The following is a 24565-nucleotide window of genomic DNA, read 5'->3' as shown; positions in this document are numbered from 1 at the left end:
GAAGCCTCATCTGTCACGCTCTGTAAATAGTAACGCCAGCAACACAGACGCCTCACCTGTCACGCTCTGTAAACAGTAACACCAGCACCACAGACGCCTCACCTGTCAAGTTTCAAGTTTCAAGTTTCTTTAATAGTTGTCATACAGAAGTACAGAATACTTTCATACAAAATGCTTCTTACTGTTACGCTCCAGAGACTGTGCTAGACAAGATAGTATCAAATAACATAGTATAGCATGTAAATTAGAAGTAGAAAATGAGGTCACAGTGTTCAGTATAGACATATGTACAATGTTCGATGCAGAATAGACGTAACTGAGTTACCATATAATATACAATACTATGCAGTGTACTAATGTACAATACTATATAGTGCAAAGCAGAAATGGGATGAGGTACAATTTAGGTACAATTTACAGTAAGGTGTACGAGTTGTAGTGCAATCCTTCATCAATAAATATAAAGTGTGGGGAGTGGGTGCTACAGTGTGTTTGTTTAAAGTGAGTGTGTGCTATAAAGTGTGGGGAGTGGGTGCTACAGTGTGTTTGTTTAAAGTGAGTGTGTGCGTGTGGATGTGTGTGCTATGTGCGTTTGATGGTTGTTGTTGTGTAGTGTTCATTGTTCGTTGAGCAGCCTGATGGCCTGGGGATAGAAGCTTCTTCTGAGTCTTTCTGTGCTCGCCTTGAGACTCCGGTATCGCTTGCCTGACCGCAGCAGTTCAAAGAGGCAGTTGTTCGGGTGACTGGAGTCTTTAATGATTCTCTTAGCCTTGCCCCTGCACCGCTTGTTGTAAATGTTCTGGAGGGTGGGGAGCCCCCCTCCGATTGTGCGTTCGGCTGAAGAGTCAAGCTCATTAGAGTGCCCGCTTAGTGTAAGGCTGCGGAGCTCTCACCTAAAGCATTTGAAATGTGGTTTACATGAGGTTTCTCCGGTCATATTGCATACAATGTGTTTTTTATTGATTTGACTAGTCTTTGAACATGTGTTTTTATTGATTTGACTAGTCTTTGAACATGTATTTTTATTGATTTGACTAACGTCACAGTGACCAATCACAGCCACTCTTATTGTCTGGGACCAAATACGGCCACGTCCCATTCCCAGTAAAAAGTGGGAATCTCTAGAATGGGTTTCGTGCGATGCTGTATACGGAAGTGGCTCTCAAGGTGACGATTAGACAACACTTTCTGTTGTCAGTAGATGGCAGCATTGGTTTAAAATTAAAAGGTGAAAATGTTGAAAACTACATGAATACATTTCCCAAGAGCGTTAGCACAGGTCACAGGTCACTGGGATGTGTCTATTCTTCGACCTGATCTGAACAGCGGTAAACTATTACTACAACCTCGGTATAGCGACCGCGAATGGTAAACTAATTATCTTACCAAAAGTGCGCTGGTAGCGTTACATATGTTGTCTAAAGGGGGACATATGGTACAATCGGCATATAAAGGACAACATAAAGCATCGTTAATTTGTAAGAAACCTCAATGAAAACGGTAATATTCGCTATTGTTATGAAAATGTGCTAGACTCCTATAAAAATGTGGACACATTTGGTCTACGTTCCGTTAGTCTTTGAACATGTGTCAAAGTTAATGCGATATTAACACGTTATCGCCCGATTCTATTAACGCCACTATTTTTTTTAACTCACGATTAACTTAAAACAAATTATACCTTTTTTTTTTTTTTTTTTTTTTTAAGACATCACTCATGTGTATTATTGATGCTCTCATTGATACTGTGTGTGTGTGTGTGTGTGTGTGTGTGTGTGTGTGTGTGTGTGTGTGTGTGTGTGTGTGTGTGTGTGTGTGTGTGTGTGTGTGTGTGTGTGTGTGTGTGTGTGTGTGTGTGTGTGTGTGTGTGTGTGTGTGTGTGTGTGTGTGTGTGTGTGAGGGATATATATAGAGAGAGGGGGGTGAGAGAGATGAGGAAGGGGCAAGAGAGAAAGAGAGCTGGGAGAGTGTGTGTGTGTGTGTGATTACTCAGCCCTTGTGTGGGTGAATGTAACAAGTTCCTAACGTTTTCTTTCCCCTATTATTTCATGCACACTTTATTCATTGTTTTAAATTATTCTTTTCTTTTAAGTTATTTTGTGCATCACTCTGTTTTGAATTTGATGCAAATTTGCAATGCATTAAGGTCATCCTTTTGTGTTAAATGGCTGCATAAAGCAAGCATTTGTTGACTCGCATGTTGATAAGAGTATTAAAACTTGGAACTTGAAAAATATCTGTTTAAGGTAGGGGGGAAAAAATGCGATTAATTTGCGATTAATCGTGAGTTAACTATGGACGATCATGCGATTAATCGAGTTAAATATTTTAATCGATTGACAGCACTAGTTTTTATTGATTTGACTAGCCTTTGAACATGTGTTTTTATTGATTTGACTAGCCTTTGAACATGTGTTTTTATTGATTTGACTAGTCTTTGAACATGTGTTTTTATTGATTTGACTAGTCTTTGAACACAGTTTCTCCCCGTCTGTCTGTTTCTCTAGGTTCTGTATGCAGAAGAGTGCCAAGCTGGTGCCTGGGGTGACGCTAGACCTCATAGAAAAGTAAGTTCCTCTCTTCAAATCTACTACAGTATTTCTCTCCATCTCTCTCTCCTCTCTCCCATCTCCCCTTTCTCTCCATCTCTTCTCTCTCTCCATCTCTTCTTTCTCTCTCACCATCTCTCCTCTCCATATCTGCTTTCTCTCTCCATCTCACCTTTCTCTCTCCATCTCACCTTTCTCTCTCCATCTCTCCTTTCTTTCTCCATCTCTTCTCTCTGTCTCTCTCTTAATAGAGGACTAAGTCATGTCCAATATTGAAGTTGCCTTTGAGAACCAATGGTTCTCGAGCCGTAACGGCACATGGGGCAGGAGCCTATCTCCTGTTTCCGTAGCGTGAGGCAGCTTGATGTACAAGTACACCCCTTGGACATGACGCTAGTATGTCGCAAGGACTTCCCCCCAAACCAACCCTTGATGCTGAGTGTCAAGCAGGGAGGCTATGGGTACCATTTTTAAGTAGTCTTTGGTATGACTCGGCCGGGGCTTGAACTCCCAGCCTCCCGAACTCAGGGCGGACACTCTACCCACGAGGCACTGAGCCGGTCCTCTATTGAGAGACTCATCTATTTTATCTCTCTTCCTTGTTTCTCCCCCCCCCCCCCCCCCCTCTCTCGCTCTCTCTCTCTTCTCTCTCTTGCCGGCGTGCATTCTAATGAGACAAATCTATTTTACATATCCTTGTTTCTCTCCCTTTTAACTTTCTATCTCTCCATCCGCCTCTCCTACCCCCCTCCCTCCCTCCTCTCTTTCTCTCTCTTGTTTTTTCTGGTCCCCCCTCTCTTGTTTTCCTTCCTGCAGGTGTAATTCTCTCCACCCCAGACGGTGCAGCAGTAGTTTGGCAGATTTAAAGCCGTACTTTTCTTCAATAAACCCCTTATTTCTTCTCCGGGTGCCAAACAGCTGAGATCGGAACATCTCTGGCTCTCGGGCATTCAGTCACAGATCACTACTGAGTATAGATGTCATTGTAGTAGCTTCTCGGAACATTCAAAGGCGTCTTTGTGTTTGTGTGGGTGGATTGGTTGAGTGGGTTGGTTGAGTGGGTGGGTGGGTGGGCGGATTAGTAAAACGATGCCCAAAAAGCACAATGGTTGATGTGCCTTAGAATTATTACAAGCAGTAAGTAACTACTGCACAGTTGGTACCTTGAGGTGCTGAAGTTAAGACTTTCAAAAGTCTGTGTTCCTTTCTTTTCTCATGTCTGCCTCTAAAGCTGCCTCATGGACCAGTCCTCTCATACGTGATGTGCTGTCAGCTCAGCGCACATGCAGACAGGACTTCCTCTAGAGCAGGGGTCCCCAAACTTTTTCCTGTGAGGGCCACATAACTTTTCCCTTCTCTGGTGGGGGCCGGGGTCAGTTTGTAACAGAAAAAGTGTGACGATCGCAGGGGTGCCTAAACGTAAACATTTATTGTTTTCCAGAAAGCCACACATAACCAAATATTAATAACCATTTCCGGGATCTTCACAGAAAAAAAGTCAGGACATAAATAACACTATTTGTGAAATAAATAATAACCAAATAACCCTCTCTGGGATCTTCACAGAAAAAAGTCAGGAAATAAATAACACTATTTGTGAAATAAATAATAATAACCAAATAACCCTCTCTGGGTTCTAAACAGAAAATTTTTGACTTTGGCGACTCTAGGATTCACGTGGCCAGACTGGAAAAAAAAATCATAATGCGTCTCTGGTATTGTTCAAGGGGCCGGGCCAAATGTATCCAACTACTGCCAGAGGAGATCACAGTTGCAAAGTGTTTCCTGGCCAGGACAGGCAGAGATGCAGTCCCTACTATCCAAAGTGTCTTTTCCCTCCTGGATGATAATAATAATAATAATGCATTTTATTTATAAGGTGCCTTTCAGGACACTAAAAAGAGAAATCCACAAATCGGTGAATGAAAAAATTATAGGATCAAATGAAAACTACTACTTATTAAAAATGGATGTTTAAAAGTACTAAAAACAAACAAAAAAATATCAAACACCAACAAACATTCAGCACAGACAATGGGGATGCTGTCATCTAAAAAAAAAAAAAAGTACATTTATATATACATAAGCTATATATATACATATTTTTTTTAAGCTCCAGGGTCCTCATTTATGTGCGTAACCCGTGCGTACGATCATTTCTAAGCAAAGTGTGTGACTTATCAATTTGAACATGTGCTTGACTTTGTGCGTATATATACTAGGGCTGACCTTCGAAGCTTTTTTTGGCAATCGAAGCTTCGGGGGCGAGCTTCGATTTTAATTCGAAGCTTCGAGAGAGAGAAAAAAAATATATATATATTTTTTTAAATTATAATATTTTTTATTGTTTTTTTAAATTTTTTTTATTATTTTTTATCTTATGTTGTGGGACTTGTACAGCACTTTGGTCAACGTTGTTGTTTTTAAATGTGCTCTATAAATAAAGTGGATTGGATTAATGAATTAAGTAGCCCCTTTCGTGACCCAACAAGGTCGGGGCGGCGTGGCTCAGGGGTAGAGCGGGTTGTCCAATGATCGAAGGGTTGGTGGTTCGAATCCCGCTCAAGCCCATGTCCATCCCACTGCCGTTGTGTCCTTGGGCAAGACACTTAACCTACTTGCCTCGTATGAATGTGTATGCATGTGAATGAATGTTGGTGGTGGTCGGAGGGGCCGTAGGCGATGATTATTCGCCACGCTTCCGTGAGTCTGCCTCAGGGCAGCTCTGGCTGCAATTGTAGCTTACCACCACCGGTATGACTGTGTATGAACGAATAATGGACTCTGTGAAGCGCTCTGGGTCTCATGAAGAGCGCTATATAAATCCAAGTCATTATTATTATTCATTATTAAGGTTTCACTCGGCTGCGCTGCCTGGGTGCAGTGGGGCTGCTCTCACAGCCAACGACATGACATTACATAATTATGTTGCAACCTTCGTCTATCAAGCAAACAATTATATTTAATTTATAATTTATAATTATATCAGACAATGCACCTACAAAAGCAGATGATTACAATTAAATTAGCCAACTTGGTAACACATTAGTCATAGCCTTATTTTTTTTATTTTTTTATTGGTCTTTTTCCCCCTCCATTTTCCTCCGATTTTCTCCCATCCCAATGTTAGTCGTATGCCAATTCCCAGTCCCTTCCTGGTCGCTGCGCTTTACCCCCCACAGTCAGATCATTTTGGGAGAGTGGAGGCTACCACGTGCTTCCTCCGACACACGTCCAGCCAATCACCGCTTCTTTTCACCTGGCAGCGCGGATTCTCATTGAGAGGGCGTAGCGTGTGGGAGGACCACACTATCCCCCTCACGTCCAATCCGCGCTTAGCAGGCGCCCCGACCGAACTGTAGGAGTCGCTGTTTACAACGACCCGGACCCACCCCGCCAGCTTCTCCCACCCTCTGATACAGCCAATTGTATCAGTGCAGACGGCCAGCCAAGCTGGTGACAACCCCGGAGCTGTGAGCTGGATTCGAACAGGCGAACCAAGCTCACAGCTCCGGGGCTGGTGACGAACGCAATCTCCGCTCGACCACCTAACCGCCCTAGTCATAGCCTTATTAATGTATTTGTGTGGCGTCGCCGTCGTGTACAACGATACTTAAGTTTTTTAGGTGATTTGACAAAGTTGTTGTAGAGTTGTGATATGCCATTTTCTTCTGGCATATCTGGCACTCGGCTTTTTGGGCATTGTCTTTGCATATTTTAAAGTGTAACCACACGTCTGATGACTTCTTCGTCGACATGTCTGCTGCACATGTCCTTGTTGTTTTCAACACAGATAATCTCCACGTGCTTGTTGTAGAGAGGTGGAGTCGAGGTGCCGCTTACTTTCGTTTAATTGGAATGGAGGCGGGAAGGCGCCGCTTACTTTCGTCTCATTGGAATGGAGGCGGGAAGGCGCCGCTTACTTTCGTTTCATTGGAATGGAGACAGGAAGGCGCCGCTTACTTTCGTTTCATTGGAATGGAGGCGCAAGATTTTGGAGGCAAACATTTTTTTTTCTTTTTTTTTAATGTTCGAAGCTCATGCCATCGAACGAAGCTTCGAAGTATTTAAGACAGCCCTAATATATAAGCACAGCTCCGACCGTGCGTACCTGGCGCCTGGTGGTAGAATAAGGAGACTGCAGACGCGGAAATTGCCTCTACGAATGGAATGTAACACCTGACGACCGGCGCTATTGATATGCAAAGTAGCCAGGTGGGTACTGCGAGTTGGCGCATCAGTCGAGTGCAGCGCATTCCTGTGTGCACGCGCGTGCACATCCGTGCATGTGCGTGCATGCGCTTCTGCTCACACAACTTTGGTTGCACGGAGTGCAACCTCGTGCCATGAGCAACTAGGGATGGGTACCGAATTCGGTACTTTTAAAGGTACCTACCGAAACACGTCGGTACTACCGAGTATCGATTCACGTGAGATCCAACGGTGCCAATTTTCGATTAATTATTTATTTAGTTTACCGCAAAACGAAACCACACGTTAAGCGGTTCAGCTTGTGCAAACCAAGCGTTGGCACTTTGTGTGTGTGTGTGTGTGTGCGAGCAAGCATGAGAGTAAGTTACTTACTAAGTGTAGTAAGATGATGGAGGCCCGCTAACATACGCTACACCATAGATATATATAATAAACATAATTATGCGTTACATTGCCCCAGAGCCTTCTAAAAAGATTCATTATAACTTCGCTCTGCACTGCCCCAGGTGAGAGACAACCAAAATGTGTCCTACACTGCCTCTGATTCGCAGACTGTGGGCGGGGGAATGTGATTGGACCAAAGCAGAGTTCAGTTGACATGACAGACACACAGACAGTGGAGCGGTCGACATGCAGAGTGACAGAGACGCTGCTCCTGCTTGCAGTTGAGATAGCGGAAAATTTCGACTTGTTGCATGTTGGCACTGTCTCGCAGATAATACATATGAAAAGAATAATTTGATATGTGTGTGACTGACTGTGTATATATATATATATATATATATATATATATATATATATATATATATATATATATATATATATATATATATATGTTCTAAATAAATAATAACTTTATTTGTATAGCACCTTTCATACAGGGGATTGCAGTTCAAAGTGCTTTACATCAGTAAGATGTAAATAATAATACATTATTTATTTATTAAATATTAAGTTTGGATTTTTTTTTTTACAACTGAGGTAGGTAGATTACATTTTTAGAGACTAAAATACCGAAAAAAGGTACCGTTGGGTACCGGTATCGATTCACAGGTACCGGTACCGTATCGGTTCAAATCTGAACGCTACCCATCCCTATGAGCAACGCATCACTGGTTGTAGTCCTGCCTGCCCTGGGTTTCTCTGCGAGTGACTGGTTGTAGTCCTGTGCCCTGGGTTAGGGATGCACTGATCCGACTTTTTCAGTCCCGATACCGATTCCTGGCTTTGGGTATCGGCCGATACCGAATACCGATCCGATACCCATACCATTATCTGAAAAAAGAAAATAAAAAAATCTAACCCTAACTAACCTTACTGTCATGCACTTGTCCTAATATACTAACCTACACTGTAGCACTCAACACCTTGATGAACATTGTTACTCAGCTGATAGAGTTGTGCCCTTCCTGATGACTTGTCGTACAGAAGTTGCTTTGGATAAAAGCGTCAGCTAAATGACTAAATGTAAATACCCATTGTTCAATTAATAAACTGTATGCCTCACTGTGATGAAGAGACTGTGATCATTATTTTGTGCAAGGCAACATCAGGCTTGACTTAAAACATTACTTTCCTAACTTAGAAACTAAATGTAACAAATTAACACATAGATATAAATGTACTGACTTGTTATTTTTATTTATTATATTATATTAAAAAAAATGTTTTTTTTTTACCGATACCCGATCCAGCTATTTTAGTGATATCTGGGCTCATATCTGATATCAATATCGGATCGGTGCATCCCTACCCTGGGTTTCTCTGGGAGTGACTGGTTGTAGTCCTGCCTGCCCTGGGTTTCTCTGGGAGTGACTGGTTGTAGTCCTGCCTGCCCTGGGTTTCTCTGGGAGTGACAGCATTGATGTATCATGATGATGCATCGCAGGCAAATGCACGTTTCACCTACCCTCTCTGGTCTCTGCCCCTTCTTTCTTCCCTCTCTACTGCTAGAGGTTTTATTATTCTCCTACTGCTAGAAGTTTTAGTATTCTCCTACTGCTAGACGTTTTAGTATTCTATTTCTGCTAGATGTTTTAGTATTCTCTTTCTGCTAGAAGTTTTAGTATTCTCTTTCTGCTAGACGTTTTAGTATTCTACTGCTACAAGTTTTAGTATTCTCCTACTACTAGAGGTTTTAATATTCTACTACTAGACGTTTTAGTAGTCTCCTACTGCTAGAGGCTTTAGTAGTCTCCTACTGCTAGAGGCTTTAGTATTCTCCTACTACTAGACGTTTTAGTATTCTCCTACTACTAGACGTTTTAGTATTCTCCTACTACTAGAGTCTTTAGTATTCTCCTACTGCTAGAGGCTTTAGTATTATCCTACTACTAGACGTTTTAGTAGTCTCCTACTGCTAGAGGCTTTAGTATTCTCCTACTACTAGAGGTTTTAGTAGTCTCCTACTGCTAGAGGCTTTAGTAGTCTCCTACTGTTAGAGGTTTTAGTATTCTCCTACTGATAGAAGTTTTAGTATCTGCTAGAAGTTTTAGGATTCTCTACTGTTTGAAGTTGTAGGATTATCTGCTAGTAGTTTTAGGATTCTCTACTGCTTGAAGTTTTAGAATCTCTATTGCTAGAGTAGACGTTTTAGCATCTCTACTGCTAGAAGTTTTAGGACTCTACTGTTTGAAGTTTTAGGATTCTGTAATGCTAGGGGTTTTAGGATCTCTACTGTTTTTAGGTTTTAGGGTCTGTACTGCTAGAAGTGTTAAGAGCTCTGTTACTAGAACCTTTAGAATATCTACTGCTAGAAGTTTTAGAATATCTACTGCTAGAATTTTTTTTATTCTCTATTGCTATAGGTTTCAGTGTATATTATGTTATAAGATTTATGTAATAAATAATCATTATTCTGATATTCATGATTCTGCATCGATGCACAAAATAAAATGTTGTGCCAATTTAAAGCCTATAAGAGTTAGTAGCTGAAGTGAATTCTTGTGACTTCGTTTTTTTGACATGACATGTAAAAACAATAGCCTACTTGCCGCTATGCCTGATTTTTCTTTTTTATGCCAAACTTGACACACGTGTTTGCTCCCATGCTGGGGACGATGTGTGCACAGTTTTGTGTAATTTGGGCACATGCTGGTGCTATTCACAAAGATCACATGATAGAGACCTGCAATTTGCCACAAGGAAATTGTGTACCAATTTCGCAAAACAAATTTCACAAAAGTCGGCCAGATAGTGCTGCTTACAGTCAAAATGTCCAAAAAGCATTATGTGTACACCGTGCATCTGACTGACACAACACTTTGTACACATATCCAGCTCTTATCAGTCTACAACAGGGGTCTTTGCCACTAGATGTCTGCGTGAAGATAATGAATATAGTGGTGAGGTTAAAGCATGTATCTATCCAGGCAGCAAGAAGCAATAGAAATGGGGGAAGTTCCTGGTCGCAGCTTATCATGAATTTCATGCTTGTTTTTATTCTCTGTAACCTTTTCTCTACTTTCCTCTGCTCTCTCTTTCTGCTCTCATGAATCTTTCTTTCCCCTCTTTTCTTTTGATCCTTGATTGTCTCTCTTTCTCTCTCTCCATCTGTCTCTTTCTCTACCTCTCTTGGACTTCTACTGGTCTCTGATGTTTGAACCTATAAATACAACTGTGGATTCCATACCTGGCTCCCAGGTGCACGGTGGGAAACCACCAGCAGGATGAACCAAAGCCTTTGAAGCATTGAGCTCCCTTTTCTCCCTGTCCATCTCTTTCTCTCTCAGCCACATGAATCCAACCTGCAGGCTTTTGACAGAACTGACGCTCTCCTCCCACCCTTCCTCTCTTCTCTCTCCTCTCTTCCTCTCTCCTCTCTTCCTCTCATTTTTCTGCCGCCCGTCTTCACATCCTTCACTTGACAAAATAACTGACTGCTGGAGAAAAAACAAATGCACTTTACTGCACAAGCCTTTGTAGTAAACGTCAGAGACGGTGCTGGAAAAGGGATTTGCAGCTGAAAAAGAACCTGTGACTGCATACATGTAGAGTACATGCTACAGAGACTGTAGGGTAGGAACAGAAAGGTCAAAGGTTTTTTGAGTTTTCCTCACTCTACAAAGTGAAGTTTAAGATAGCGGGGTAGTAAAAAGTATTACATTCATAATTCTCAATTTAAGGCCTTAAAATGTATTAAAAAGTCATGCATTTAATTTGCACAGGCATTAAAACATTTTGGGAGATGAAATGATATGAAATATATGAAATATTTTTGTATTCAAGTCTTTTTTTTTTTTTTTTTTGCATGGTTACTGGGAGCTTGGTGCGTCTGGCGAGAGCTTGTATGGACACCATTTTTTTGCTAGTATGGTCGTGAAATCTTAATAAAATTTTATTGTAAAGTACTTTATTGATCACGAGGGAAATTCAGCACCACAGATCGCTCACAATGAACATTCAGTTAGTCAAAAATCTAAAATAGGAATAGAATAAGAATAAAGATTTAAATACTGTCAGAGATAATTTAAATAAAATGTTGCTCTAAATGTAACTTGTTGAAACCCGCAGATACCCTGGATAAATGGCTGCTTTGGATACCCTGGATAGGCACCACTGCACCAGTACTGTATACTAGGATATTGGGCAAATGTTAGCCAGGCTAAAAGTTTCTCAAGTTTCAAGTTTCTTTAATAGTTGTCATACAGAAGTACAGAATACTTTTATACAAAATGCTTCTTACTGTTACGCTCCAGAGACTGTGCAAGACAAGATAAGTATGAAATAAAATAACATAGTATAGCATGTAAATTAGAAGTAAAAAAACAGGGTATCTGTATTGTGAAATGTCCCTAGTACTAAAGTCTGACACCAAGAGCCACATGTAACATCAAACAGAAGCATGCAGAGAGAACCACATTAGATCTAAAACGCATTATATCTCACTATTCTTTCTCCGATGACTACAAATTAATGATCCAAGTCTAAAAACGGCTTGCATCAGTGCTTTGTATTGGCCCGCTACTTAAAAGTCTGTGACTCAGGTGGCGCATTACGTTAAGACGCATGCTGCGTAATCGCAACGTCATGGGTTTCGGATCCGGCCCAGGACATGTGTTGCATGTCCTTCCTCATCTCTTCACCCTACTGTCCTATCAATAAAAGCACAACATGCCCTAAAAAAATATCTTAAAAGAAAAAAAACTCTTTGTGTTAACACATTGAGCTCCATAAGCTTCCCCCATCCTTCACTGTCTAGCGCCAGCTTTTCATGACCATTTTCGCGATATTTCACGATCTTTGCGGAGCTATTGTATATTGTATATTATAGCTATGGAGACAATAGTATGGCTCATTTGACAGACACTATTTATAGTCCAACATGTAAAATCGAGTGTTTCTACACACTGTATTTTGTAGTTTATTACACGCTAAACATCATCCATTTCCAAGATAATCCAGTCTTTTTCCATAGATCGCGAGATAAAACGTGTTATATGCAATAAGCCCAAACCGTTCTGGTTGATCCCCTGAAACCCCAAATACTCCCAAATCAAAGGTATATACCATGTACACATGTGATCACATGCGATCGTTACAAAACGCTTGGTTTATGTCCGGTAAAGTAAGACACTGTGATCATTACATAAACATGTTTCAGGTTCGGTAAAATAGACATAAGGGGGTCCTTACCTTAGCCAGAAGGTAATCCAAAAAGAATAATTCCAATGATCCCATCAGCGATCGCGATTACTTATTTATATGTAATTACACGTGTTTACGGGGCACTATAGGTTTTGAGGTGAGCAGATCTGCTAGCGATTGCTTTGGAAGAACTCCTCCCCCTCAGAGCGAGTCTTGATAGTCCGGTTCATTCATTGCCTCTCCTGATCCATTTCTTTCTGAGTTCAAAAGGTAGGCGATACTGCCACCTGGTGAGATTCGTTCGGCATTGCAATTCCAACGTAGGCAAACGTGCCAGGGACACATAGAATGATCCGTATGATGGTTTAGAACGGGGATCAGAGGAAAAAGATCAAAACCCCGAGAAATCTCGGGTATGACGCTCAACTGCTGGCGAGATAACCTGACTTATCTCGGGTCTGGCCCTGAATAAGTTAATAAATAAATACAAATAAAAAATACTCCTGATCTTCTCCTCTGCTTCACAGCCACCATGTCCCCCGGCCCCCTCCAAAATCACATGTCCTGGATCCAGGAGGGAGCCTGAGCCCTGGTGGGGGTTCATTCCTGATCTTAACCTCTTTAGATTTATGACATCACGTCATAAATCAAGCTCTGCAGACTGTCTGACAAAATTATCGTTTTATTTTTCAAACGTATTCAAGTATAAACATCATAACCATGTCACAACAGCAGTTATAATGTATATTATCATCAATAGGTTAGTTTACCAATAGGTTAAAGTGTTATTAGTAGGGGCGTAACGGTACACAGAAGCCACGGTTCGGTACGTACCTCGGTATTGGGGTCACGGTTTGATTTCGGTACAACAGAAAAAAATATATTTATTATTTAATTTATAAAATTTCTTTTTAATTTATAATTATTTATAATTATTATTATATATTTATGATAATTATTATAATTATTATTATTAAATAGAATAATTTTCTATAGGCTTGCCGTGGTAGTCAGTGATACTGGTGTCATTCTGTGTTCAGGCATCCACTGAATAAATGTATTGCCTACTGTCCCTTTAACAACTTATCCTTGCTAAGTTTCAGTTTCACTTCTAGAGATAATTTAACTTCACGAGACTGAATACTAGAGAACAGATGACATGTTACAACAATGGCAGAGGATTATTTGGATTTAAACACAGTAGCAGTTCAACTGGAGAGGAGCTCAGTATGTACGTTTCTTTTTTTTATTTGATCAGCTGTGCCTGAGAGTCCAGCGGGGGAGAATAGTGTGTTTGTTGGCGACGCGTGTGTCTTTCCATTGGTTTCATTTGGTTGACATTATTGGGCGAACAAGAAAACGAAAGAAAACTGTAATGTTCCAATATAAATGTGCCTTCCTCCGTGCACTTTCGCCCGCTCTGAAATCGGACTCGGTGTGCCGCGCGCTGTTCTCACACGGACACGGAACCCGCGACTGCCTGCATGCGCGACTGGTGTGTGTGCGCTGTGAGGTGTATTCTTCGTATGGATGCGCGTACCGCACCGTGACGGCCGTACCATAAATTTGCGGGACGAATATGCGTACTGTTACACCCCTAGTTATTAGTGCGATTTTAGTATTCGTTTTTGTGTTGTTTTGATCGCGAAAGTCTGTAATTGTAGTCATTTTGACGCCATTTTGAAGAGGACATCCAGATCTTTCAATGAGCATTGGAATTTTTCAAAACAACACTTCCCAAAGGCCTCTAGGAGACTTCAAGCAAATTACTTCTGTATGCATTTTTTTAATATCTCTTATTACTCAGGATAATATACCACAAAACTGAACGTTATTGGCATATATTGGAGCACAGTTGGTTTGCCTCCCCTATTTTGAGCATTTAGCAGCAATCTGATTTGAAATCAGTCTCAAAATGGCGGCACTCTGGCAAGAATAAGAAACCTACTGTACATACAGTAGATTTAATTATCTGTTCTTATGCACGCCTGGTGATACTAAATCCAAATTGAACTTGGGCATTTGAAAGATAAGATTTGGCACAATCCATAAATGTGTGAATTGGCTATAATAATGTAATTTATAAGCCTGCTATTCTATATTCTATAATAATATTTCAAATTGCATTGGTCCGGATGGGATAATTCAGTACTGTATCTACAAAACCTTCTGTTTAATCATCTTCCCTTTATTAATTTCCTTAGATTTTTTGTACACGTATTCTCAAGAAGGTACTGAACGAGCTCAGTGGCAGTTTTTCATGTCTGGTCATTCTTAGCATGGTGTTATTCACTGTCAAAGATGCAAAGAAAAATCACAATTCATATTCTCCTTTGTTTCATCACAATTTAAGCAAGCCTAGTAATAGAAACAATATTTCTGACACTGGGGTCCATAGATGTCCCTAGATACCAAGAACATGCAAATGGACCTTGTAGAAGTGGAGCAATATTCCATTTATGTATGTATTTTAGGCGGATTTTCAGAAAATAGGGCTCCGGGCTTAAGAGGTTAAAGGGGAACTATTTAGCTATTTCTTTCACTATTTGGCCAATTTTACACAATTCCTGTGAGTCTATGGAACACACCTGTAAGGTTTTTTTCAATAAAATTCATTGTTTTGTATTTCTAATCAAGTACTGTAGAGCACCACTTTCTGCCCTTCAAGATTCCAAGCTGTTTTTGGCTGGGCTCCGCCCAGGGGTGCAGTCGTAATATCAGAAGTGCCTGTACGCTGTTAAAATGACGCCACGTGCATGCGTGCATACATGTTCCCTCACGTGCGCACAGAACAGATGATTATTATGCCTAAATAGTAGGAAACATGTTTGTATAGGAAATTACTAGTTTTAGTTTAGTTTTTGTAAATATTGCCTTGAAATAGACTCGAGAAGCTGAAAAAGGTAGCAGGATGTAGCCTTCAATATATAAAGAAATTATATTGTCAACAGATATGGTTGAAAAACAAACAATGTTTTAAATGTAATTGTAGATACAATATTGTAGTTACAATTTATTTAATTGAATTAACTTAAACTAGAAAAGTAAATACAAACTAAATTAACAATGTAACTTAAGGACAGTTTCCTTCTGAAGCACAACTTAAGAAATGTCTCATCCTTCCAGTCAGGACCATTTGGTTCCACAGCTCAAGCAACCCCCCCACCAATTGGTACAGGGCTTGTATTTTGGTTTTGCACTTCTTGTTCTTTGTTATGCTATTGCTATGCTATTCTTATGCAAAGACTAGGTGATAGCTGAGTACCGGTACTTAAATACGGACGACGAGTCGAGTGAAAAATTTGTGAACACATTTTTGTGTGCACACGCATGCACATCCGTGCGCGTACTTCTGCTCAGAAAAGTGTTGGGATGGCGTGGTACCGCGTGGCTGCACCACTGGCTCCGCCCATACTCGCAATGCGCTTTGAGTGACAGTCACCCACCTGCACTGGCAGATACCTTTCTTTGGGGGAGAGAGATAGAGGGACTAATACATTTTGCCGCGGGGGCATAATCCCACGGGACAATGCATTGGTAACTTGATTCAAATGACAATATATACCCCCATGAATATTATTGCACGGATCGGAATACGGGCATGTGCGTGCACTATGATATTTTGCAACAGGTTGACGGTGATACAGCGAGTGCTGATATGAGAGAGAGAGAGAGCTCCCCCCAGTCTCATTACCTCCCACCCGTTTTATCTAGTTCTGTGTGTGATTCACGGTGTGTGTGTGTGTGAACAGCTTAAAGTCTCTGCTCGGCTGTCGAAACCACTTCCGCATTATTTGCACTCGCTCATATAAACGTATCACAGTTGATTGTGGGCGGGCCGTGGCAGATCAGAATTCTTACACGTCTCGGATCCGCTAAATTCAGAATGGCTTGGTTTAGTGGGGGAGGATCTTGTCTCAGCTGAACTGGAGAAATTCGCCAAAATGAGAAGTTGAGACCTAGACAGTTTTGGTACAACCCCACATTGCTAGAAAACAATGCTAAACACTGGAAAAGGCCATTTATAAGATAGTTCCCCTTTAACACTTTGATTGCCTAAGGCTAAATTCATGATATACCATAGGTTGCCAGCTCTATTTGTCTATGGAGAAATTCCCCTTCTTTGCAGGGCTATAACTTTTTAAATTCTATTGCTAAATTGCCATTATTAGGGCCCATTCAATGTCCTATATGTATTGTTCAGGGTGTATGAACGTTAAACTTTTTCATTCACATATTCATACTAAAATATGATCTAAAGTATAAGTATGTTTTCATCTCTTTCTGCAGCTTTCTCCAGAACGTGATTTATAGCCCCAAATGCATTATGTTGATGATCAAATACAGTTTGATAGCAATCGGCGCGATATAAAAAAATCCAACTGGACGGACTTCTGGAAGTTACTACACGTCATCTGATGTTGACCGGATGGGCAAGGGGGCGTTTATAATTCCGTGGGCAGCGTTATACCATTCATCTAATGTGGGTCAAATGTTCATCAGATCAGTTATTATAGAAGACATTGAAAAATAACGCTGAATCTTACCGTATCTTCCTCGCGCCGTTGGGCGATGAGCGTGGAGTATACATTTTCCTATTATGGGATGTTGGAATACCCGGTCCATTTCCAGGTTGTATAATGGTATATACGTCCAAATCATGTTGTTTATCGAGTTATTGGCAACGGATCGCTATGTATTGTGACGAGCTAGAGTGCCGGGACCTTTACCGAGTGCCCGGAAGTAATATGGGAGAACAGCACATCGTCCAAGTAACTTCCTGTTAGGCGATTGCGCCGATCGGCCACCAGATAGCGCTCTTGAACCGCTAGAGCATAGGTGTCAAACTCACGGCCCGCGGGCCAAATCCGGCCCGCCACGTCATTTGATGTGGCCCCCCAAGAGCTCAGGTACATTAATTTTACATTAATATTGGGTTAAAAAATAGCAGTGTTAAAATAATTGTGGGTTAATGCGTTAATAAAGCTTTAACTTTGACAGCCTTAGTTATTACACATTCTTACACATACATGTATGTTGAACATCTGAGGTAACAAAGGAAAAAAGCCAAAAGCACTTACTCCTCAGACATTCTTTGACAATTTTACAGCCCAAAATACAAAAAAGATCCAGGCGGAATAGGTAACAAAGGGTTGAAGAAATATTGTCTGAACTGTCAGATGCAAACTGGCTGTGTGACATAACCGAGCATCTCTCTCAATTGAATAAGAAGGTGTAGGGACGCAAACAAGTCCCACCCAAAACTTGACCAATATAGTTGTGAACTGAGACAACCCTTATTTTGTTATTTTTGAGTACAGTTACAGTTGTGTGTTCATGCAGACACATAGCAATTTCATTACGAATTGAAAATGGGGGACCCTGATGTAAACAAGTCGAAAGTCTTTCTCTGGTCTGCATCCCCTTAACAATTGTGTGTATTGAGCTGTACTGTACTGTACCCATTCTGCAATCTGTTAATTAAAGTTAATTAAACTATCTTCCATTAGTTGGATGTATGGCCTCTGCAAGGTTGTGTGCAGCCATTTGTTTTTGTAACATCTGCTACATCTGTCCCACATGTTCTTTGCAGCTCACAGTTGTTAGTTCTGCCCCTCTTGACTGTGACAAAAAGGTTTTGAACAAACTTAATGTCATAGCTTGTATTTGATGATATTCTTCTTTGTTATTTACTTGAATGGTTTGATCATTGATTGGTGGAGTAATATGGGGTTCTGATAAACTAAAATTATTTGTTAAAATAACATAAGCTAACATATATTTTTACATTTATGCAAATAAATATGCAATATGTATAACTTGAATAAGTAATAAATACAGAAACACCATGTTTAACAATATGTAAATGTGTAGCTACATTTATTTTACATTACATTAACATTTATACGGTCTTTGGCCCTTTGAGGGCAACCATAATGCTGATGTGGCCCTCTGTGAAAATGAGTTTGACACCCCTGCGCTAGAGGGTTCAGTGGGGCTTTTTGGTGGGTCTCAGGCCAGCGGATGGGAAATATGAATCCGATCACAGATTTTTGAAATATTGATATCAAAGACGAGTTACGGCGTCTTCGGCAACTTGAGCATGGCGGGGAAGGACGCCTAAACACGTCTTCTGGCAGTTAAAGTGTTAAGAATATAAATATATAGGATGTGCTGGAATTGGGCTTTCAAATTGGAGCAATATTCAAATGTGTGGCTTTTGATGTTTAATCAAATGAAGGATCTGTGAGGGACATTCTAGTACTAAGTGATTACAAGTGGGGATATTTAATGGGGGAGAATGTTTACATTGTGGCAAAACTCCTTTGGAACATGGAACCTTCTGCAGCAGCGATTAAGGTGTGCTGCTAGTTGGTAATGTCTTAGGCCCTCCCATAGTCGAGCAGACTGTACACAGAGCAGACTCCGCGGAGGTCCACTGGACTCTTTGAGCCTTCATAGTCGAGCGGACCTCCGCGGACCAATTTCCTACATGTCACGCGCCAGTTTACACAATTGTCCCCACGCTGTTCAACTTCTGTCATGTCGTCGTCATCCGATGTCAAAATAAAGAGTATGTTATCTCCGTTTCCAATATTTCGATAATAAAACGGGCAGTTTTACGCACTTGAATAACAGGTATATAGGCAGCGAGATGCAATGTACTGTATAGGCTTGAGGTGGACAGCGCTGGTGCTGAAATGACAAACACGCATTGCATGAAATAAAGGCACCAGTTTTATTTCAAAATATTGGAAACGGAGATAACATTCTATGTTATCTCCGTTTCCAATATTTCGAAATAAAACTGGGAATTTTACACACTTCATTTAGAAAAGCCATTCAAACATCTCTCTTGGCACGGAGCGAGTGGTCAGAGTAAAATGCAGATCGGCGTCACATTAAATGCAGTTCGATGTCCACCAAAACGCCGAGCAGCGTTTTGTGTGACACCAAGTGGATGTCCGCGCGTCAGAAAATAGTAGCTTCGCACCTGTGGGTCTGCTGTCCGCTGAGATCAAAGCTCAAAGAGCCGCGCGGACCTCCGCGGAGTCTGCTCTGTGTACAGTCTGCTCGACTATGGGAGCGCCTTTAGTGAGGAGATACATATTTGAGGGAATGTCTCTCTCTGCCATGGAAGTTTTAGTAGGCTTTAGGGCTGGGCGATTAATCAATTTTATCGATTTTATCGATTAATTCGAATTAATGATTTAGGACGATTTTCAAAAATGAAAATTGATTTTTTTTTTGTCACCTTTTATTTGACAAAAAGTGATGTTTGGTGAAAGTTAGATTTGCATTTTATTAATCCCAATAGGGAAATACATTTTTATTTATAATTTTTTTATTATGTTTTTGGTAGATAAAAAAAAATTTGTTTGTACTACCGGGCAGTCCGGTAGAGAGAGAGAGAGAGGAAGAACGGGAGACAGAGCGGGGGGAAGACATTCGGCAAAGGACACCGGGTCCGGGAATTGAACCCGGGTCGGCCGCTTCGCGACGCAGCGAGTTACATGGGTCGCCACTTGGGTGCCCGGGAAATTCATTCTTGTTTGATGATCAAGAGGCACCTTTTATATGTTTTAAGTGAAGTTTGGTGAAAAAGCTAGTTACTCCAATCAAGAGTAACCTTTTATATATATATATATATATATATATATATATATATATATATATATATATATATATATATATTCAATCCCAATAGGGAAATTCATCTTGGTTTGATAATTTTTGTGTCAAATAAAAACAAAGCTTATTTGAAGGATTTACTTGGCATTTCTAGTTTTTAAGAGAGAAAAAAAAATCAATGTAAATCGGATGTGGTGTGAAAAAATCTGAGATTTTATTTTTAGGCCATATCGCCCAGCCCTAGTAAGCTTATATTTGATGCAGAATAGTTCCCCATGCATTAATAGGGAGTACCTGCCTACTACTAATGTATCCCTTGGTTCCTTCCAGAGGGCTTATTAAGTGTTGACTCAGCTGATGTCATCAGATTAGAATAATGGAGATCGGTCCCAGAGCTCATAAAAAGACAAATGGCTCTAAACTCAATTACCTTTGCACTCCCTTCCTCTCTGAAACCAGACTAACTAATACAGATGCACCTACATATACATGGCCCGACAATCGATATTTTGAGACATTTTTACCCTGGGAGTGTTTTGCTTGATAGAAGTGCCAAGTAAACAACAACACCTTTTGTTTTAGAGAACAAGTAATTGTCAGTGGATTATCTGAAGACAACCAGCCAGCTCCTTTTTTTTTTTTTTTTTTTTGGTCTTTTTCCCCCTCCATTTTTCTCCGATTTTCTCCCATCCCAATGTTAGTCGTATGCCAATTCCCAGTCCCTTCCTGGTCGCTGCGCACTTACCCCCCACAGTCAGATCATCTGGGAGAGTGGAGGCTACCACGTGCTTCCTCCGACACACGTCCAGCCAATCACCGCTTCTTTTCACCTGGCAGCGCGGATTCTCATTGAGAGGGCGTAGCGTGTGGGAGGACCACACTATCCCCCTCAAGTCCAATCCGCGCTTAGCAGGCGCCCCGACCGAACTGTAGGAGTCGCTGTTTACAACGACCCGGACCCACCCCGCCAGCTTCTCCCACCCTCTAATACAGCCAATTGTATTAGTGCAGACGGCCAGCCAAGCTGGTGACAACCCCGGAGCTGTGAGCTGGATTCGAACAGGCGAATCCAGCTCACAGCTCCGGGGCTGGTGACGAACGCAATCTCCGCTCGGCCACCTAACCGCCTCCAGCCAGCTCCTTTTTAAGAAGAAAGGGCAAAACCTGGCTCTTGGAAAATGTGAAAGCTTAAATATTTTGTACCGATGCTATTTGTTGTATTGCTTTTATATTGCTTTTTTAAAGGTGATTGTCACTGACTGCAATCAAAGTCAACTATCCGCCATAACTGCCATATTGTAACCAGTGTAATATCTGAGAATATCATAAATGTATACATTTTACTCAACATAATGTGGCCAAAGATGCTTTAAATGAAAGCAGAGGGTTACTCTGTCTACCAGAGCACTTTTCTCTCTGCTCTTCAAAACCCTGTGCTCACTTTGTCACCACCCCCTCCATAACACAGGAACCAGTGGTGGTTTAGTCGGAGGCTTCAAACTAATATATTATGGGTAATGATTCTACTTCAGTGCCCATACACACACTATATGTTGACAGATTTATATGGAAATATGAATTCCAAATAAACCGATTTGTAATAATAAAGAGAGCAGCCTTGGGGATTCCACCTCACAGTGCTGAACTGGCTGGACTCACAGCTAGGAAGCGCACGTATTTCATCTGTGACTGAAGTGGATACATCCTTGCATTCATTTGAACCCTTTCACTGCCACACTACCAAAGGGTTAACCGTTTCACTGTGACAATACAGAAGGTTAACCCTTTCACTACCACATAGGGCTGGGCGATAGGGCCTAAAAATAAAACCTCTGATTTTTTTTACACCACCTCTGATTTCCGATTTCAATCTATTAAAAACTAGAAACGCCAAGGAAATCATTCAAATACGCTTTGTTTTTATTTGACACAAAAAATGATCAAACCAAGATGAATTTCCCTATTGGGATTGAAGTGCAAACCTAACTTTCACCAATCTTCACTTGAAAATATATAATAATAATAATAATAATAATAATAATAATAATAATAATAATAATAATAATAATAATAATAATAATAATAATAATAATAATAATAATAATAATAATAATAATAATAATAATAATAATAATGTTAACCTTCTGTAGTGTGGCAGTGAAAAGTTAACCTTCTGTAGTGTGGCAGTGAAAGGTTAACCTTCTGTAGTGTGGCAGTGAAAGGTTAACCGTCTGTAGTGTGGTAGTGAAAGGTTAACCTTCTGTAGTGTGGTAGTGAAAGGGTTAAGGGAATTTTCAGGGAATATCATTGAAGACTGAGCTGGCAGAGCAGTGTTTTTTGGGGGAAATGTCTTAATGAGTTGTACCTCTTCAACCCAGACACAGACTATCCACCAAACAGACACTATTTGCAACGTGATGCCAGACCAATTCTAATGTGGGATTTAATACCCACTGTAACTGAGGGGTACAATTCCCTGACTGTATTAATCAAGTATGGTATCATTAAACCACTACCGTCTTATGTACATTATACTGGCCATACCGTACACGAGTATATGATGAGAACACTTCCCCACAATGAATCGGTTCTACACAAAGTTGTCTTTAAGTATTTATTAGCAGCAAGAATACATAATATACTTCACTCTAGATGCGCTTATAAGGCAAAGGAATGTGCGTAGGCAAATGAATAATGAATGTCCATTCTCTGGTTACGCATGAGATAAGAATACAACCTGAATATTAGGAATTATATCTAGGGGATACTGGTAGGGGGGTTCCTACCGGTTGTAAGCCAGCAGGGGGAGCAAATGTTCGAATGCAAAGTCTAGGTCAGCGGGGACTCAATAGGCTCCTGGAGGCGGTATATTACTCCCTGCTCGGCAGACGAAAGACAGCTGTAATCCCAGTGTGCGCGCAGCACAGGTGGAAGCCGGTCAGCCTCTCCAATAGAGACGGGCTCGAATGATGTCCCTCACGGGCAGGTCTCACAGCAGTGGGTGTAGACGATTCTTCTCCGCTCTAACAGCCTGGTTCAAAGCAATAAGAATAATAATCCAGCCGGAGAGGGGCTCTGCATTCACCAGTGTAGGTCCTCCGGTGCGCGGTACTTCACATCAACTAAGTCGAACTTGACGTTACTCAACCAAGCTCCGATACTCCACCATCCTACTCGCATGCGGCTATAAGTGCTCTATTTAGACACACTGTTGCTCACTTCACTTGGTCGTTGACTCGTGATGAAGGCTTACTAGTAAGGAGCGAACGATACGTTGAACAAACGTATTCGGATAAAACAAGACTCTATTTTGGGGCAATACGGGCCCTACTTCACCGCACGTTGCATAGTGGGTGAGGCTTCACTTGGGTAACTCGAACTCGAACTGAACGGACTGCGGACTGAACTACTTCTGTATTCACCTGCGCCATATTTATATGTTGGGCGAACAAACTAGTACCAGCCCCACCTCTGTCTCGTAGTCCTGGGCAGAACCGGGCATGTACAGACATGTCCTGACGGTAGCTTTGAACTCGACTCTGGGGGTAAGACACTGGCGCTGGTGGAACGCTATCCAATAAGAGAACGAAATATTATGGTCTGTAGGCTACTAGGTTAAAGGGATATTCCGTGTATATGTACAAAGAATACACAAGGGATATCAAACGATATACAAATATTATGCAATATATATCAATCAATAAATACATATATTCGGTTTAATCTGACCCTTTGTAACAGCCGCCTCCTAATTAGTCCCACCTAATTAGCTAAGCAGAGACAGATTAACCGCACTGTCCACTACTCAATGTCCGTTGTGAGGGTAGGCAGTTCACAAAGTCAGGGGTCATGGTCGTCATTAAGCGAGTCGGGGAGCCTTGGCGACTCTATCAGCCTCGCCACGGGTCGGTTGTATGTCCGCCCTTGGCCGAGCACTTCTGCCACTCTGACCTTTCCGTCGGCACCAGTGGTCACTTTGCTTACGCGGCCGGCCGGCCACGCAGCTCGGGGTAGTGACTGGTCTATGGTCATGACGACTGGACGGGATGAAGGGGGGCTTAGGAGGAAGCGGGCCTGAGACTGCTTTGATCTGTGCTTGGCTGTGCCTCCTCCTCCTCTGTCTGTTTCTCTTGTTTGCTCTGTACCCCGTCTGAGGAGGGGCCGGTCCCGGCCGCCCCATCAAGGAGTCGCTTGGGGTGCTGGGTTCGAGGTCAGCTACGTCTGAAGCGCAGCTGAGGGGGGTGGAGTTCCGAACTCCCTCTGGTGCCCACGGTTCTCTCACGGGCCTCTCGCTTAATGTCAATAGCCTCTGCTGTACGAGGGAGTGGCCGGTGTCGCTCGCCTTTGTGTGTAGGCAGCGTGTAGACGTGGGTTGACTGTCAAGTCCGTAGAGGGGGCCCTGGAGCGTCCATCCCAGTCGGGTCTGAACCGCGACTGGGCATCCTTTGGGTCCGATGTGGGCCGCCTCAATTGGGAGAATGAGGTCCGCGTGGTCGGAGCCGATGAGCAGGGTCGGTGTGGCGCCGTCGATAAGCGGTATAGGTAGTTGATGTAGATGCACATACTTGGCCATCAGCTGTGGGATG

The 24565-nt window shown here is 41.7% G+C and overlaps 1 protein-coding gene across 1 annotated transcript in view; it reads left to right on the top strand.

Annotated features, from left to right (window-relative positions):
- rptor (regulatory associated protein of MTOR, complex 1) overlaps nucleotides 1–24565 on the top strand; it is a 606910-nt gene that overhangs the window by 264033 nt on the left and 318312 nt on the right. Inside the window, 1 exon segment of the mRNA XM_084318354.1 lies at nucleotides 2508–2567. Within this exon segment, the coding sequence (XP_084174480.1) occupies nucleotides 2508–2567 (60 nt within the window).

Source organism: Notolepis coatsorum, assembly GCF_963971535.1.
Source record: "Notolepis coatsorum genome assembly, chromosome: 7".
Lineage (NCBI taxonomy): Eukaryota > Metazoa > Chordata > Actinopteri > Aulopiformes > Paralepididae > Notolepis > Notolepis coatsorum.
This window is presented reverse-complemented; position numbering and strand designations above follow the sequence as displayed.